Genomic DNA, 16,979 nt, shown 5'->3' on the forward strand with positions numbered 1-16,979 from the left:
TGGAATTTCTTTTATGCAGAAGGATTTTGTTTAGACTAGCTTTCTGCTCAGTCTTGGAACAGAGCAAGATAATTTCAGGATCAATGTGACGTGGCACATCTCTTGAAAGAATCATCAGAGTAAGCACTAAAGCAAGGAATATCTCTTGTGCTTGTCTACATGCATGTAGCAAAGCAGTTGTTGCATTAGCCCCCTTCAGCCACCACCACAAAAGCAGAAGTTCAGGTAAGGGGAGGGTGACTGACTGTGCCAGATCATTAAAGGAAAAAGCAATGGTCTTCTGGTGGAGAGCCAAAGAGCTTGCAAGGGAGTGGGGATTAAAAAAACATATGCTTGCTCAGCCTTAGTGGTTTGACTAGCATGGCAGCAAAACAATGAGCTCATCCCTTGGCATCTCCTGGCAAGACAGACAGCAAAGCAGCCATAGGGTCATTTGGCATTTCAGAGAAGGGGATAAAAGGGCAGTATAATGGACAAGTAAATTTGACTGGAGGTCAGAGCCTGGAATCCTGATTGCCCTTTGCAGCTGTCCAGGCTGGGAGGCTGGTATTTTCACCTTTTTGTCTTCTCTTCACATCAGCAAAATGTGAATGTTATTAATAGCTTTTGCAGGTAGCTTCTGATGCTTAATTCAGTAACACTTCTGAAAAGTGGAAAGTCACCTGGAAACATTACACACTTCTTAACCCCCTTGTTTGTACACTAGAACGCTTCATGTGTACAACTGTTACATTCAGCGTGCAGATGGCAAATTTAGACTGTCATTAATTTCATAAAGCCAGCAGTGTGAGCATTTCCATCAACAAACAGAACAAAAGCATTAAGCCTGCCCTATACATACCTTGGAACTGGTCCCTGAAGTCCTTCAAGCTCCTTTGTGTGCAGATGGATAGACAAGAGAGAGACAAACAGATATTTGCAGACAGAAGGGAAAGACCATGAAAGAGAATTTATATTATGTACATATATGCATAGTGCTTAATAATAAAATCTCGCTTTAATAATAGCAAATTAAGACTGCTCTTAAAGTCTCTGGTTTGTATATGACAGTGTAGGGCTGTAAACTGGAGAAAAAGAAGAGGAAAAATATGATTTAATAGTAATCTGATGTCAGTTTGCACCCAGTATGCCTAACAGTTCTTCAGTGTGCTCATATTCAGGAGGAGAGGGATGGACTAAGTGAAGTCAGTGCATTTCCATGAGTTTCTTTATACTCCTTACAAACTGTGGAGTGCCAAAACATGAGGCTGAAGTGGGGACATGAGGCAGTGGGACAGGAAGTGAGGTGGAGCATGCTTGTGTGGCCACTGTTGCTATGATACAAGTTTATTTTTTAATTTATTTTTTTCCCTCCCACCCTTTGCTGTTCCCCTTCCCTGCACACCCTATTTTGATAGGTTTTTGCCTGTTGATCTGTCTGACCCTGGAGGAGCTGGAAGAAAACAGTGCCGATTAGGGGCTCATTGAACGCACTTCACAGGGGATGGTTCTGTGTACATGTTAGAGGGTCTCTAATGGGGCATACAAATAGCTGATGGTCACGTCTCATTGCCATGGCAAGCCAGATTTCTTCACATGAGCTGGGTGCAGTCATGTCAAGGAAGAGACTTTCAGTTTTAATATACCTGAAACTTTCTTTCTCCACTACACTGGACTTGGTTGCTCTTGAAAACTATACCCCACGCTGCTCTCAGTCTAACTATTAAAATTCATCAGACACCCTAAGCTGCAAGTTTTCAAGGGTGTTGTTTTGGTTACAGGTTCTTAACTGCTGCTCATCTCCTGCTGATACTGCACAAAACCTGCCAAAAGCCTTCTTTCGCAGATAGAAATGAATCTGGATTAGTTTCCAGACATTCTGTCAAGAAGTTGTACAGCACATAAGCTCCAAAAAGCAAGGGTTTTTTTCATTACCAATTCTGTACAGGCAGTTGTCTATTTTTATCCACATATGGTTTGTTTTTCTGAAAAATTTCAAATAATTCAAATGTATATTTCAAGTAAGGATGCTTAACAGCCAGAAACAGCTACTTCATTTTACACATGGCTTTAATGGTTCAGTATGGCTGGACGCTTCCCTTTTTGATGGCTTAGCATGAAGAGTAATCAGAATGAAAAATAGGCAGAACTAGCAATTTGCATTTAATTTGGCATTTAAATTATTTTCTGTCTAAATAAAGGTATTTGTCTTATATAGTTGCTATTCAAATCAGTATGTTCATGTGCTGGTTTAAAAGGTAATGTTAATGTAAGTAGGATAATACCTCAACCCCACGGTACTCACTGATCTGCAACATCCAACATCTTTATCTTCTCTCCCCAGCACTGCAGTGATAACACCCACCATTGCCAGTCAGATATGAATATAGTAGGTGCTTGGAAGAGAGGTTACACTGGAAAGAACGTTGTGGTCACCATCCTGGATGACGGCATTGAGAGAAACCACCCAGACTTGATGCAGAATTACGTGAGTGTCCACAGAAATTCAGATTTTCTGCTTTATTATTACCCCAAATAAATTTGTTACTCCTGGAAAGATAGAAGGAGAGAGGGAGTAATGGAGGAAATTAAAGTGGAGGGGAAGAAGGGAGAAGGGAAGAATCTTACGGGGTTTCCACAAACATTAACACCAGTGGGAGGAAGGAAGAAAACTTTTGGTCATCTGTATTGTTTTAGTTAAGACTGTGTTCCATCTGAACAAACTTAGTATCTGAATGCCTGTTGTAGCTGAATTTCTGAAGGACAAGAACCAATCATCAGCTGCTTTTTCTCTTTTCTCTAATTGTTTTACTTAATATCCTTATGCTCTAGGAACTTAGAAATGGAATACACTGCCTTTCAATTAATGCATGCAGCTGAAGTCCGTTTTTGGCCAGCAAAGCTAGCAAAACAGTAGCTTTTCTCAAAGGCTGTAATTTTAGGCATGTCCTTCCATGTATTTATTTTTAAAGCTATTTATGATACTGCTAGAAATCATATTAAAGGAAAAGAACATTACTTGCTATGATTCACTCAGTTAAAAACAAATGTAGAATATTTGGGGGTCTTTCTAGTAAGTCCTTCTTAACTCCAGTGAGTCCCCTCACAATTTGTAATAGGGCGGTCCTTGTTTTCTGTGTCCTGTGTCTCACATCACCCAGGAGATTTCTGTTTGCTTGTGGTTCATCACATCTGAATGCTTAGCTTCACATACCTTGGAGGGTTCTATAACTTAAGAGGAGGCTCCTACTCTAGTGGGTGACTTCTTGTGTCAGTGTCAGTTTGAAGCTGTTTGGAGCATCAGGGCCATGCTTTTCTGGAGTGACTAGTCCTGTGGTTTTGGGAGTAAGGCATTACCTGAAAGCACGTGACCTTGAGTACCTTCTGATTTCTCTGGAATAAAGTATTCAAGGTGCACATTCACATGAGGTAAGAAAATAGACAAATATACATGAATTGGGCCAGACTGGGGAAGATGACCAGCTCAAGGCAAGGTTTACCTTCACTCCTATTACACAGATCTTGTAAAAGAGCCCTAAACACAGTGAGCATATCACCTTGAACAGAGCATTGCAGAGATGAAGGTAACAAAAATATCATTAACAAGCCATCAAAAGCTACAATCATGTCCACAGTTTAAAGTTGCTTGTTCTAAATTAGCCATACTTACATCCGTATCCTTCCCCATGCTGCATGTGGAACTCAGCTTTGACATACATGAGGACTGCACAAACACAAGTGACAGGCAGTTGCCCTATTTGTCTATGTATGCTTGATCCTAATGCATGCCACATCTTTCATTTCAATCTCTTATGTTATTTAAACAAACCAAATATAATTTTACCTTCTCAGTGAATGACCCAGATTGTATCATGTCACCTCATCCCAATACTGTCCTTCCACTGAATTTAAAGCAGCTGTTTATTCCCTTACCACCTCCTCTCTCATTTTCCTCACACCAACAAGGAATTTCCTCAAAGCAATACACATGGCTTGTTTGATGACAAATGCCTTCTATATGTCGGATTATTGCTGGTGTGGCTGCAAACAGGAATATTTGAGGTGGATGTGGTAACTGCTTTTGAGCAAAGAAGAGATTAAAAAGATCTGCTTGCCATGTCAACACACCACATGCTACCGCATCGATTAATGGGAGCCATACAAACCAGCAGCTATTTACTCTGTGAACTATTTTCAGCTGTAAGAATTCTGGTAAATGTGAAATATGGAACAAAAATAAAGAGATAACTTGCAAATATTTGAAACAGTTGTGCTCCCAGGGAAATGTGATTGCAGTTTATATTGCATGTCAAGTTGTATTTTTATAACTGTATTCTTAAGAAATATATATTATTCCTTGAAACTATTACTGATATTTCAATCATCATTGTGTGGATAATTTCTTGAAAATTGAAACATTTAGCAAAACCTCAATTTTGAGAATGAGCTCTCTTTAACTTCCAGAAGTTTCTTAGAAGAATTATAGTCTTCTGGTTAAATGAAACACCACTTTCTAGCTCCTCTCTCATACTGGAACTGTGTTTTTTCAGAACATTTGTTATCCTTCTCTCTTTCCAAAAATAAAGTAATATATGTAACTCCCATAATTATAAAATAAAAAATCCTTTCCTAAAATACGCAATCATCACAAAACCACAGGAATGTTAGTTAAGCTAATTACTGTCTTGTAGGAACCTGCTGAAGAATGTATAGGCCATATGAGTCAGTGGTTAATGAGAAACTGGTTTTCTTTGTCCTGTTTGCTGTAGGATTCGCAGGCCAGTTTTGATGTCAATGGAAATGATTTTGACCCTATGCCTCGATATGATGCCAGCAATGAGAACAAGTAAGGCACTATGGCATTCATGATATTTTCAATCTAGTTCATCAAATGGAAAGCACCAGTTCTTCTACGAAAGTCTAGGAAACTTGATTCCTTATAAAGCACTGTGGTTTGCATTTAACCTTCGTGAAATGTATTTATGTCTCTTCCATGCACACTGCGTGACACTTATTCATTGAAAGCATTTGGAGCCATCCAAAACCACATAAAAATCAACTGGAGAGTTCTTGTGAAATGTGAATTTTACAAGAACTCTTGTTCTTGTGAAATTAATAATTTTCAATCCATTTGGGATGCAGAATGTAAAGTGTTACTCTTAGTTTTCTCAGGTATCATGTCATTAAGGTATTGGGGGGGGTTGTAATTTCTGACAACTCTCTTAGCTTCTGACTCTCTTGAACTTTATAGACTTACTGTGTTGAAGAAATATACAAGTTAGTGAAGGTCTGTTTTTGTTAATGTGTTTTGAAATGATGGAGATCTTATATGCGGAGGTTTAATAGAGACTTTCTAAACCCAGAAGTGGCAGTTCTGCTAGATTGTAATATCCGTTCACATGACTAGTTGGATGCATCTCAATGAATGACATGTTTCTCCTGCAGAGCTCTGCTTCCTGTTATTTATCATTCCAGCTGTGTTCTTTGGATGTGCTGTTGTGAGAGCTGGGGAAGATATCAGGAGGCCCATCTCACCTCAGGAAGCATGCCACTTTTCTGCCCCGATGGATATTTGAGGGCATTTATTTGTTGGTAGCATTTTGTTAACTAGAAGAGAAAGAAATACCTTTCTGTGGAACTGCATGAGTTAGAGGAAGGAGAATCCTACTAGTTGTCAACATATTGGCTGTGTATTTTGTTTTCTTGTGGTTGATTTTTTTGCGTTTTTTTTTTAATTGTGGAAAGCATTCAGTATTTTCTTGCTGCAGAAGAGACACAACAAGAGGTGAAACTTCATCTTTTACACAACTGAAATGCTTTTGGTTTTATGTTGTTTCTTCCCTACAACCCCACAAACCTTTTCCAGAATAATGCAGCAAGAGCTGGGAGTCAGCAGCAAAACATTAGCTTGACTGGAGAATCCATTTGGGCAACCTTGGATCACACTTTGATGGAACAATCCTCTCCTGATCAACACCTTTTTCGTAACAGCTGGACAGGGCCTCGTTACACATAGCTGCTTGTTACATATAGATACACTCATCTTACAGCAGAAAGCTAGTACGAACAGCTGTAACTATTCTTATAATAACTGTGAAATAACTGTGAAAACTGAGGTGAATTCTGTCAAGTACTTGTTTGGTCAGTCAGCCTGATCCTGGTGGTAGGCTGAGATGAGAAACATGTAAGGATTTAGCACTTAGAAGCTATGTAAATAAATGCACATATATAAGGCATACATCTTAGTTGTGATAATTAAGAAATGCCCTTTAACTTAGAATCATATTATATTAGTATTAATTTGAAGAATAATAATTTATTTTTTTGTGATTGCAATCTTGGCATGTGTTCTCATTAGTTGCTTGTATTTGACACTGTTTACATGCTGCCAAATAGTTTTGTGTAGAAACAAGTATATGCAAGAGCTTGTTCTTTTTTGTTTTTCCCCCTTTTGCCTATTAGGCACATCTTTCTCATCCTATTTTCATACAGAAGCTCAGTTTACTGAATCTTATCTGCCTTTTCTTCACTAGAAATCTCCTAAAGCAAGTATACCATGAGAAAATAAAAAAAGAAATTCAGTAAAGTCTTCTGTTTTGAAATGTGTAAACATTCTGCACTTGCAGGCTTGTTTAAGTTTAAGCAAAAATTTCACTGATGTAGAAGAATTGGTGGATAGAATCAGTTGTGGCATTGCCTCAGTTAAGTTACTTATAAACTGAGGAGTTCAGAGCTAGATGGTCATATGGAAAATGCTAATACTACACTGAGGTTGTTAGGAGGTATGCTCAAAAAACATGTTAATTGAAACAGAAGAATGAATTAAAGTTTTTTAATCAAATAATACATCTATCCACACCATGAGCAGCCAGTTTCTCCAGGAGAACACTGTTGGAGACTGTTGAATGCTTTACTAAAGTCCAAATACACAATGTCCACAGCCTTTCGCTCATCAGCCGAGTGGGTCACCCTTAGTAGATAATGGGGACTCCAATCAGCTCCCTGTTTCTGCCATCCAGCTCAGGAGGCTGAGTACCTTAAGGATGGCTGGTCTGTTAAAGACTGAGGCAAAGGCAGCATGAAGTACTTCAGCCTTTTACTCTTCCTCGGTCACTAGGTTTCCCCCAGTCCTCCTTGGCCCTCCTTTTATTGCTAATATGTTTGTAAAAATATGTTTTATTATCTTTTATGGATTAAGTTCTAGCCATGCTTTTGAGTTTCTAATTTTCTCTCTGCGTAACCTAACAACATCCTTGTACTTTTCATGCACTGACTGTCCCTTCTTCCACAGATGACAAATTACCTTTTTTTCCCTGAGTTCAAGCAGTATCTCCCTGCTCAGCCAGGCTGCTCTTCCCCACCAGTTTGATTTCCAGTGCATAGGAACTGCCTGCTCCTCTGCCTTGAGGATTTCATTCTTGAAGAGTGTCCAGCCTTCCTGGATCTCTTTGTCCTTCAGTAATGTTCCCCAAGGGATTCTGTCAACCAGTATCCTAAACAGGCCAAACTCAGCCCTCCAAAAGGAAGCCCCCTGGAAGTTTCATGTTTTCTCTTTCCTCCTTTCTCTAAGTTTTTCTGCAGCTCTCCAGAGTGAATCACATGAAAACAGCACTGCCAAAAGCAGAAACAACAAATCTGCAGCAGGTCAGGCAGGTACCTCATTCAGCAGAGCCTAAGATCAGAGGAGAGCGAGACCAGGCACAAGTGGGGAAAATAAAGCATAGCCTGAGCCTTTCACTGGCCTAGCCAGTTTCAGTGAACTGAGGTGACTGCATGACAATGCCCCAGGTGCCTGCGACTGTTGTCCACAAAACTGAGTGTGATGGACAACCGGTTACCAGCAGTGGCCTCCAAGGAGTTTTGAGAAAAAATGTGACAGTCAGCCTCGCCCTCTGGGAGCAGTCCTCAGCTGAGCTGCCAGTTTGCATCACAGCATATCCCTCTCTGCTGTCCACCACCCCACCATGCCAGGGACACATCCACATTTACCTTAGGTGAAGATGCTCCTATCTTGGAACTGGGGCATGACGAGGGTACACTTGGAGGTGCCCCAGTTAGGTGCAATTTCAGGGATTCAGCCTCTGGTACTGCAAGGAGTTGCGTACCTCCTGCTGTGAATCATGGAATCTTTTTCTTTGGCAGGGTACTTACAAATCATGTCTGGAGAAGGGAGGCTGCTTTCTGTTTTGTTGCTAGAGTTTTATATGTGATTACCTTCTCTTCTAGGGCTGGGGGATGTGGGGACTTGAGTTTTCATACCATCCCTGCCTGATGAATAGTCTGACAGCCCAGCCTTAAGGTTTTGGTGAGATGTGGTGGTGGAAGGGCAGATACTGTGATATGCTGAGCTTTGTCAATGTTATAAGGAAGTATAGCCTTACTGTAGAGTCAGTTTTTGGACACAAAGGATACATGAAGCATGCTTTCAGTGTAAGATTAATTGGCAGACTGTCCTCCGCTTACAGGCTCAGTATTTCCAATTAGCAGATACGCTGAGCAGCACTTAAGCACCTTCAATTTTGGGGGCCATCACTCTTCCTTCTCTAGTTCCAACGAGGCTCAATAAGAGTCAAATAAGTGCTGAAAAGCACTACTAGTAGCCTATCTCTATGTTTCTATGTCTCTAAAATATCTTTAGAAGTAGGGGCAGGAACTCTGATTATACAGCATGTGTGGTCATTTGGCACTAGATACTCAAGTTATGCTTGAAAGTTGAGGTAATCACAACCAGGAAACTTTCTGAAAGCCATGGTTAGCAAAGACTTTATAATGTGGAAGATCAATTTGGTTGATTCCTGATTCCTGCTATAGCAACTGGACATCACTGCATAAAGTGATTTGTGTTTTCCAGTAAAGGTGGGATTTACAGACGTGCCATTGTTCCGTGGAATGATCTAGTTTATTCTAACTCATTTTATAACCCGACCTTAAGGAATGGAATGATAAAAAGAATTGCTGTAAATATAAGCAGGTGTCTCTGGGCAGCTTTGGTGTCTCTTCACAGCTTTGCACGCAGCTGTGAAACATCAGGGTACTGGGTCTATTTCCTAGCTTTTCACTTTTAATTAGTAGTGAAGGCTTTCTGCTGCTGAGGCTTATAGGTGAAGAAAAAGGAATGAGAAAAAATTAACTGGTGACTTGTGGAGAGACTGTGGATAACCAGAGTGGCACTTCACATAATTATATTTTTGAAGTTTTACGTTAAATCTTCTATGAGCTAAGGAGAATAGGAAGGCACAAAAAAAAATTAGACTAATATTTCAAGGCTTGTAGTCAAAATCAGGGTGGGACGTTAGTTTCTTTAACTACTATGGTATGTACAAGTCCTGCCAGAAGTTTACTTTGGTTTCTACAAATTGGCAGCAAATCATGAAGCTTGTAAATGGTACAGGCCTATACTAGAGCTTCCTTTTGCTCAGAGGTTAAAGACAGCAGTCAGCTGTGGATGAAGTCATTCCTGCTATGCAAAGCATCTTGTTTTGGTTTACTGCTGTCTACTGATGCTTTATTCTCTTTCTGTTATTCCACCATTACCTGTAAATATCTATGTTGAAAAACTAGCAGTAGTCACAGGTTGTTAGACAGAATGCAGATGGGATCCCTGAAGTACTATTCTACCCATTGTATAGCCTCATAAATAAAACAGAAGTGTTCATAGCGTTAAAACATTTTGCTATTTTGACCAAACAAAAATGAGTTTTTCTGTTTCTTGAAAATTTCTCAGGAGTGGTTATTTCAGAGCTTAGGTCTTATTCTGCAGACAGGCACTTTTATCAAGCAGAGGACCTTTTAAAAGCACTCCTTTAAATAATTCTAGTTAAGTTTAATGCAGCTCTTACTATACTTATGTAAGAAAAAATTGAAGTAAGCTGTTGTTCCTGTTTCGGAGATACTGAGTCACTCTTTGGATGCCTTTTCAATATTTTTCAGTAATGCATCCCACTACATAAATAACTCACTTTAATAAACTTCTAAATTAATTTTTAATGAGTCTAACATTTTTTGGAGACAACAATTTTGCTGTTCAAAAATCATAAGAAACATAACTACTCATGTCTAAACTTTGCAATATCTGGACAGCATTACGTCTTTTCTGACAACAGCGACAAAGTTACATTTAAAGAGTTTCAGGGAAGCTTAATCCAACATTTTGACATTGTTTTTCTGTGACATCCATTCTGATTCATTCTTTCTTTCATCAGTCACATTAATGTAGATGTCCAGTAAAATGCAAGAGGCTTAATTTTTTTTCCAAGTTGCTAGTTTATACTGTCTGCTTATGTTGAAGACCTGTGGTATGTCCTGAGTCATTGAATCATAGAACAGTTAGGGTTGGAAAGGACCTTAAGATCATCTAGTTCAGAATAGATACTAGATATTTGACAGGCAGGTCAGTTTCTGTTGCCTCCTGGATGGTCAATGAAGTAAAATTAAAAAGCTTCCTTGACTCCTATGATACTAGTCAGAGCAGATACCTGAAGAACTGAGCACAGTCAAACACAGGAAACCTGAAGTCTGTCATTGCCAGAGAGATCTCAAAAAGGTTCCCACTGCAGCTGTGTGGTAGAAAGGAGTGCTGACTATTGGGGGTATCTGTCTATGCAGTTTAGGGACTGTGATTGCTGGTATGCACCTGTTGCTATTGCTTTGAAATTGGCTGTATTGCATGCTGCAGACAAAACTGAAGGGAAGATAAGCTGTCCTGAAAAGCACTGCTGCAGCATCTTGTGCTTCATCTTTTGTGTAGAAAACAATTCTGCTGTTGAACGGCTAGTCACAACACCAGAAAAAGATCTTGGCAATTTTTTAAACTGGTCACTACTTTTTTTGCTTGTGCCTGTTAAAGGCTTTCAAACTGTATTGAACTGCAGATCCCAAGGCTCACACCTGCAGGGAGGACCTGGGAAAGCTAATGATTAAGCTGTGGATGGAAGCTAGACATAAGCTGCAGTAGGGAATCAGCTCTCTGGAAAAGGCCTTTTCATCTGGACTTTCTCCAGCTTCTGGAGGCTTAAAACCTAAAGGATTTAGTGATGGTGTCATGTCGCAGAGCGTTGTCTGTCCGATGCCTTCCTTAATGGGAAGGTAAGTTAGAGAATTACCTTAGTATGTATTTCAGATCAGTAGATCAGATGTTTACACTGAGTGTGATATTCTTAATTCCAGGTACCAGTGGCTGAATGTCAGGTGTCTACTCTGTCTCAGTGTCACTGCAAATTCAATGGACTTTGGTTAGGATCATTAGGAAACTGCAGATTATGGATTGTTTTCTATTAACTGATGAAGTGTTCATTTATGAAAACCAGGGTCTGAACTAAACTACCAGAAGTCATTGGTATAGAAAGTGCAGTCAAAGACTGCCATCCTGATTTATCATGTTTTGGTCCTGTTCTGATTTTAAACTCACTGCTCTTAAGGCCGTATCTTGTACTGCAGTTTTTGCAGATGTTAATAATGAAGTGGAGTTCGGTCTGTGCCAGCTTATAGGGAGATTGCCACATTTTTAGAGGAAGTGTTAGTGATTTATCAGCTAGCTTCCAAGTGAATTATGGTCTAGTGACCCAAGCAAGTGCCTAGGGGCATGATGCAGCGTGGAGATCATGAGATACTAGATCTCTGTTGCTTACAGTAGCTGAAGGTTCCAGTGTAAAATTGTAAAAATCAGGGAAATAAACATTGCAGCTTGCCAAACTGTACCATGCTGAAGTGGGATAATTTTACACATTCATTTGGAGCATATTTTTCTGCACTTTCTGTTTTCTTTGCCAGGACACTATCACATAGTGCGCTTGTAATGTTTTTCTTTTAGTCTCAAACAGGTTCTTAACCTTACTTGCAGCGTAAGGTCTGCATTAAAATAGAACAGAAAACAAGCAAGTGTTGGTGTTTTTAAATTCTCATGTATTCCTGCTTCAGAATAAAATGTGTGTTTATTTGAAGCTCTCTGAGAGTGGGATCTCAAATTGCTGTAGCTAAGGTCAGTTAGCTATCCTAGAGGATAAAGAGTTTTTGTTAAGCTGATTCACTCGCAACAATTATCCTTATCACTGGTCTCACTATGGTCAGTCACTTGTGAGAGCATTTCATACTGACAAAACGATGAAAAATCCATGGGACTACACAATCAGTAGCCTTTTGATCCAGGTTCCAGCTTCAATAGTGGAAATACCTCTTCTAATCTGCTCCTTGTATTGCCGCACTACATTGCATAATCCCCTCTCAAGTCCACAAGTGATAGGACTTACAATTTTTTGAGAGCCAAAGGAAAGACGTTCTTTTGCTTAGTCATTGAAAGTGAGAGAAATCAGATAGAGGAATAAACAAAAACAAAGCTTAACTAGAATTCCAGTTCTGCAGAAATAAAAAAAAATAGTACTTTTTCGCTACCTTGGTACTGGTCACTGAGCAGTATTTCCTGCTGGTGTTAGAGGAGCAATGCTCTTCCTTTTTTTGATGTATAAAACTCTCATAGTCTCAAAACATCTAATCACAACACTACAGGAAAGCCTTTTTCCTGTTTTTAGTGATTGAAGTACCAAACAGTGAGCTCACAAATAAAATGAAACAACTGCTTCTAGTTCTTTCATGTAAATAATTGATAACAGTGAATCAGATCTTTCATTCCAATTCAAAGTCATCAGTAAGAAGGATATAAGTTTTGATGGTTATGGTGTATGTGGAATTCACTGTAAAGGATTCTTTTCTATGAAATCTATTTTATAGAGAGTTAGAAACTAAAGAGGTTTTCTTCAGATGATCTTTTGGTATTTCTAATTATGCGTTTGTATTTTGAGGTTTTGAACTTAGGAGGAGGAAATCTACAACTACAGTAGACGAGTTTTGATTGCTAAAATGGTAGACCAGTTTCAATTTGCATGTGTTTATACGTATGTTCTCCAGGTGAGTAGAATTTGAGAGCACAAATACGTTTCTATATTTTGTTGCCTTTTCAGACATTCTAGGTATTAGAGAAAGTTAAAGAGTGGATCCATGCTGTGTATGTGGTAATTATTTTCCAAGCTGATTTCACAGTAGTTAGTTCAGTCAAATGCAGTGCAAAAGGTGGTTTGTTGAGAATCACATTCATTCTCAGCCAGCACATACATGCACATAGTATTGATTTCCCCTTTAATGCTGTGGCATCAAAAGCAGACCTCTAATTACAAGTTAGATAAAGCAATTGTGAATTGAGTGTCAAAAGCTATTACTTGAAGCATTTTTCTAAATACCATGCTATAACCAGTCAAACTCTGCAAAGTTATGCCATAAGCAAATGTCTTAATGGCATTAGTAGGTGTTCTTGTAAGACATTTTCAAGATAAAACTTTCACATGTTGCTTTTTCTTACAAATGAAAAAATACACATCTCTGTAAGTTTATTGATGTAGGCAAGCTTATTTTTTCTAGTCTTGTGTTACATTACTGTGATTTTGTAATCTTTCTTAAAGATACACAGTCAAATTATTATGTTTGACACTTGAAGCGAAGTGTCAGATTGCTCTCTTGAAGACAACTTACTTTCTTCATGAAGAAGGTAGAGAAGGTGGAGAAATTCAGATACAGAAATAAAGCAATGGTTATCCATTATAGATGTAGGTGGTGTTGATGGAGTCTATGCTACAGAAGTTTAACCTGCTTTAAAAATTATTTATATTGCAATAGAGTTTCAAAGCAATCATCAAATCTGTGATTTTAGCAAAATGATGTACAGACTATTTCCTGTTTACTTGTTCAACATGTGTGAGATGCTGAGGCTGCTGGGTAGAGCTGTAGTGAGTGCCAAAGTTAGTGTAATGGGAAGATGTGTGTTACTTCTTCTTTCAGCCCAATTTACGTTCCTGTGCTCCTCTTTTTAACACTTCCTAAACATAAGATGAACAGTTACTATTGTTCTGCAGTGTAATGAGTGGTTTAGAATATCTATGCTGAAACCCCTTTTCCAACTAGGAGCAAACCCTGCTCCTGAACTGATGATCTAAGTTTCATTAAAAAAAAATTATTGACAAAGATAAGAGTAGGACTTGAACTTACTTCAACAGTTTCCTCATTCATCTCTGAAATGCAGCTATAAAGAGAAGTGGGATGTCCATTTAATGCAGAACAGCATCAAATGAAATTCAGGTTTAAGTGCAGTACATATCTTGCACAGTACAATTGAAATTGCACTCTGAATTCAAAATAGGTGGGAAGTTATATCTCTTAGCTGGAATATGGTGAGGACCCTAAGTTATAAAATACTATTTTTAGAAAAATATTGTCGCAGCAGTCATCCACCATTACAAATATGCAGAACGAGTAAAGACCCATGCATGGCCTGTCTGCGCCTCACGCTATTGCTCCTCTTTCTTTCCTTATGACCTTAGGATCCTTGTATCTGTCAGTATCTTTCTTGCATGAAAGCATTAATATGTTTTTTCCCTAAAAGGATTTCCCCAGTCTGGTTTTGGGAGGTCCAATGGACTGCTTTTCACATCAAGGAGGTTCAAACTTGAAATTCAGGATCTGCATTCTTGTATTCATAGTGTATTTTTCATTTCTGCTTAGATGGGATTTCAGTAGAACTGATACAAAGTATTTTTGAGGGTTTTTCTTTTCTGTTTCATTTCTGTTCTCAGTGCACAGAAATGATGAGGTTCCATGTGGAAATTTTTAAGTATAAGGAGATTGCTCAAGCACTTGAGACCTCTTGAGCTGATATATATAGCTGTCAGTCTAGATTAAAAACATGAGACAGGATAAATAGTGGTTGATAATATACTGTCATACAAAAGCTTGTGAAACAGAAGATGTGGAATGAAAGATAAACTACTGAAGTACAAATATATCTGTAACAGAGCAGACTCATGGCCATGAATTTAAGGTGATAAAGAACATAGGAACATAGGCTTTAGTCACGGTGGTCTGGGAATATGGGCAGGCCCACATGATGCTATAGTTTAGATTTACGACCAAACCAGTGTTGATAACCCATGTTTTAGTTACTGCAGAACTGTGCTTGCGCAGTATCAAGGCCTTCTCTATTTAACACCCTGCCCCCTCAAGCAAGGAGGCTGATGGTGGACAAGAGGCTGGAAGGGGACACAGGTGGGACTCTTCAAAAACTTATGACCAAAGCAGGTCAAAGTCCTCTGAAAATCTTAGAATGTAGTCGTTTAATTCACAGGTCAGACCTCTACTGTGGGCCACCACTAATGTGGAACAGAACATTCCTGGTTTTTACCGTCTTAAACACAATTTGCTAGCTTATACAGTTGAAGGTTTTAATCCTGGCTTTGTTTACAGGTACAATATGATGATTAGCTTACGGAGCAAAGCAAAAGGTGTAGAATTTACCTATTTATATTGAAAGCTATCAATCATTATTAAGCTGTGGCTATTCTAGTAGAGAAGTTCCTTCTTTTTTCAGATTTGCAATTTAACTTCTTGGTATTTCTTCTGTAGAATGAGAATAGTAGTATTTTCTTACATCCAAGATTGTGAGTGTTTAAGACTGCAGACTTTATAATAAAAAGTGGTAAAATGCAAGTAGTTGGAAAAGCAAATTTGCAGGCTTTAGTTTATCACTTTTTTCCTTTGCTCAAAAATCAGATGAGAGACTGCTTCACCTATATGTATCTCATCTAAAGTTCTTCTTTATGCTTGCCATGTAGATAAAATGGTGTAGCAATATCTAGCGAGTTTTCTTAAGTACAGGCATGTTCACTGCAGATGGTACATTTGGAATTTTCAGCTTTAAATTTCTGGCAAGCTTTACTCATTATATCCAAGCCTGTGTTTTCTAAGGCTAGTATCTTAGATAAATATGGGTGGATTTTCGTAGGAATAGCAAATGTGTGGCTTAGCCAAAAATACTTACCGTATTCCAGTTCTTCCTCTAAAGATTTTAAAAAACTGTTGAAAATTGTAATATATCGTCAAGTTATGTATTCAGAAACACTGATAATGATTCATCAGTAAAAATTAATAAATAAACCTGCTTAAGTTAAATGAATAGGAAGCATTCATAAAGCATACCAAGAGTTTCTGATTTGTGCAAAGTAACATTGGGAGTGACACTAACTTCCTCTGCAATCTGAGGCCTTGTTCCCAAATTAGAAATAATTTTAGACCCCAAAAAGCATTAACAAAACCTTAAACTATGTTCATTATCTTTATAGTTGCATGGAAGAATTAGTTTAAGGACTTACTTTCCAAATCTCACCTTCCATATACTTTTACCAGGTGGAAATATTTTATGTTCACAATTAACAGGGGTAAATTAGGGTATAAAACATTTTAAAAATTATGTAAGAAGCTGGCTGCAAAGATTTTTTTTCTTGTTTCTTTAAATATATGTACATCTTTCCAGTTAAGTTAGTTCAATTTATGAGTAAAATACCTCTTGATGAGGCAGCACATCTCATGACATCATCTAGAAACATATCTAATGATTTTGTGAGGTTTCCTATTGACTTAATGTATCTAGTTGAAGATGCCCAGGCTCATTGCAGGAGGGTTGGACTAAGTGGCCTTTGAAGGTCCCTTCCAACCCAAACTATTAAATTCTGTTTCTTTCCTATCTCCTTTTATGAAGACATATGGATGCTTTCACGTTTGGATGTTTGTTTGTTTGCTTTGTGGGGGTTGTATTTTCAATTAGAAATCCGTGTAATGCATTAATGCATTGACTAGGAAAATGACAAGATGGTCATTGTGTCAAAACTGATAATTTTTTTTTTTGGTATCTAAGTTTCTTGCATGAAGATGAAAAGAGATAGAAAGAGAAAGAGAGGGTGCCTGTGAGGTACCTGCTCAAGTTATTTTCTAGTCCACTGGCATCAGTATGTATCCAGACAGCATTCCTTTGGCATGGGCAGCACCATTTTGTAGGCATAAACATGAATATAGATTATTAAGACCTGCGAGGGCAGTGCATTGGCTGCAGCATGGGAATGCGAATTGTTAGGGACATTATTTCCGCTGCAGCTTCCACGTTCAGGATTTGTCAGGTTGGTGTAGAC

The 16,979-nt window shown here is 38.5% G+C and overlaps 1 protein-coding gene across 4 annotated transcripts in view; it reads left to right on the top strand.

The window, feature by feature from the left end:
- The window catches only part of PCSK5 (proprotein convertase subtilisin/kexin type 5), a 268,581-nt gene that overhangs the window by 84,369 nt on the left and 167,233 nt on the right, over positions 1-16,979 (top strand). For all 4 annotated transcript variants that reach the window (XM_057432936.1, XM_057432938.1, XM_057432939.1 and 1 more), the window contains exons 4-5: positions 2,324-2,467; positions 4,749-4,825. In XM_057432936.1, the coding sequence (XP_057288919.1) occupies positions 2,324-2,467; positions 4,749-4,825 (221 nt within the window). The remainder of the gene's footprint in view (positions 1-2,323; positions 2,468-4,748; positions 4,826-16,979) is intronic.

This window comes from Pezoporus wallicus, unplaced genomic scaffold, assembly GCF_028554395.1.
Source record: "Pezoporus wallicus isolate ANWC-B61680 ecotype Strahan unplaced genomic scaffold, APGP_CSIRO_Pwel_v1 contig_2910, whole genome shotgun sequence".
Taxonomy (NCBI): Eukaryota; Metazoa; Chordata; class Aves; order Psittaciformes; family Psittacidae; genus Pezoporus; species Pezoporus wallicus.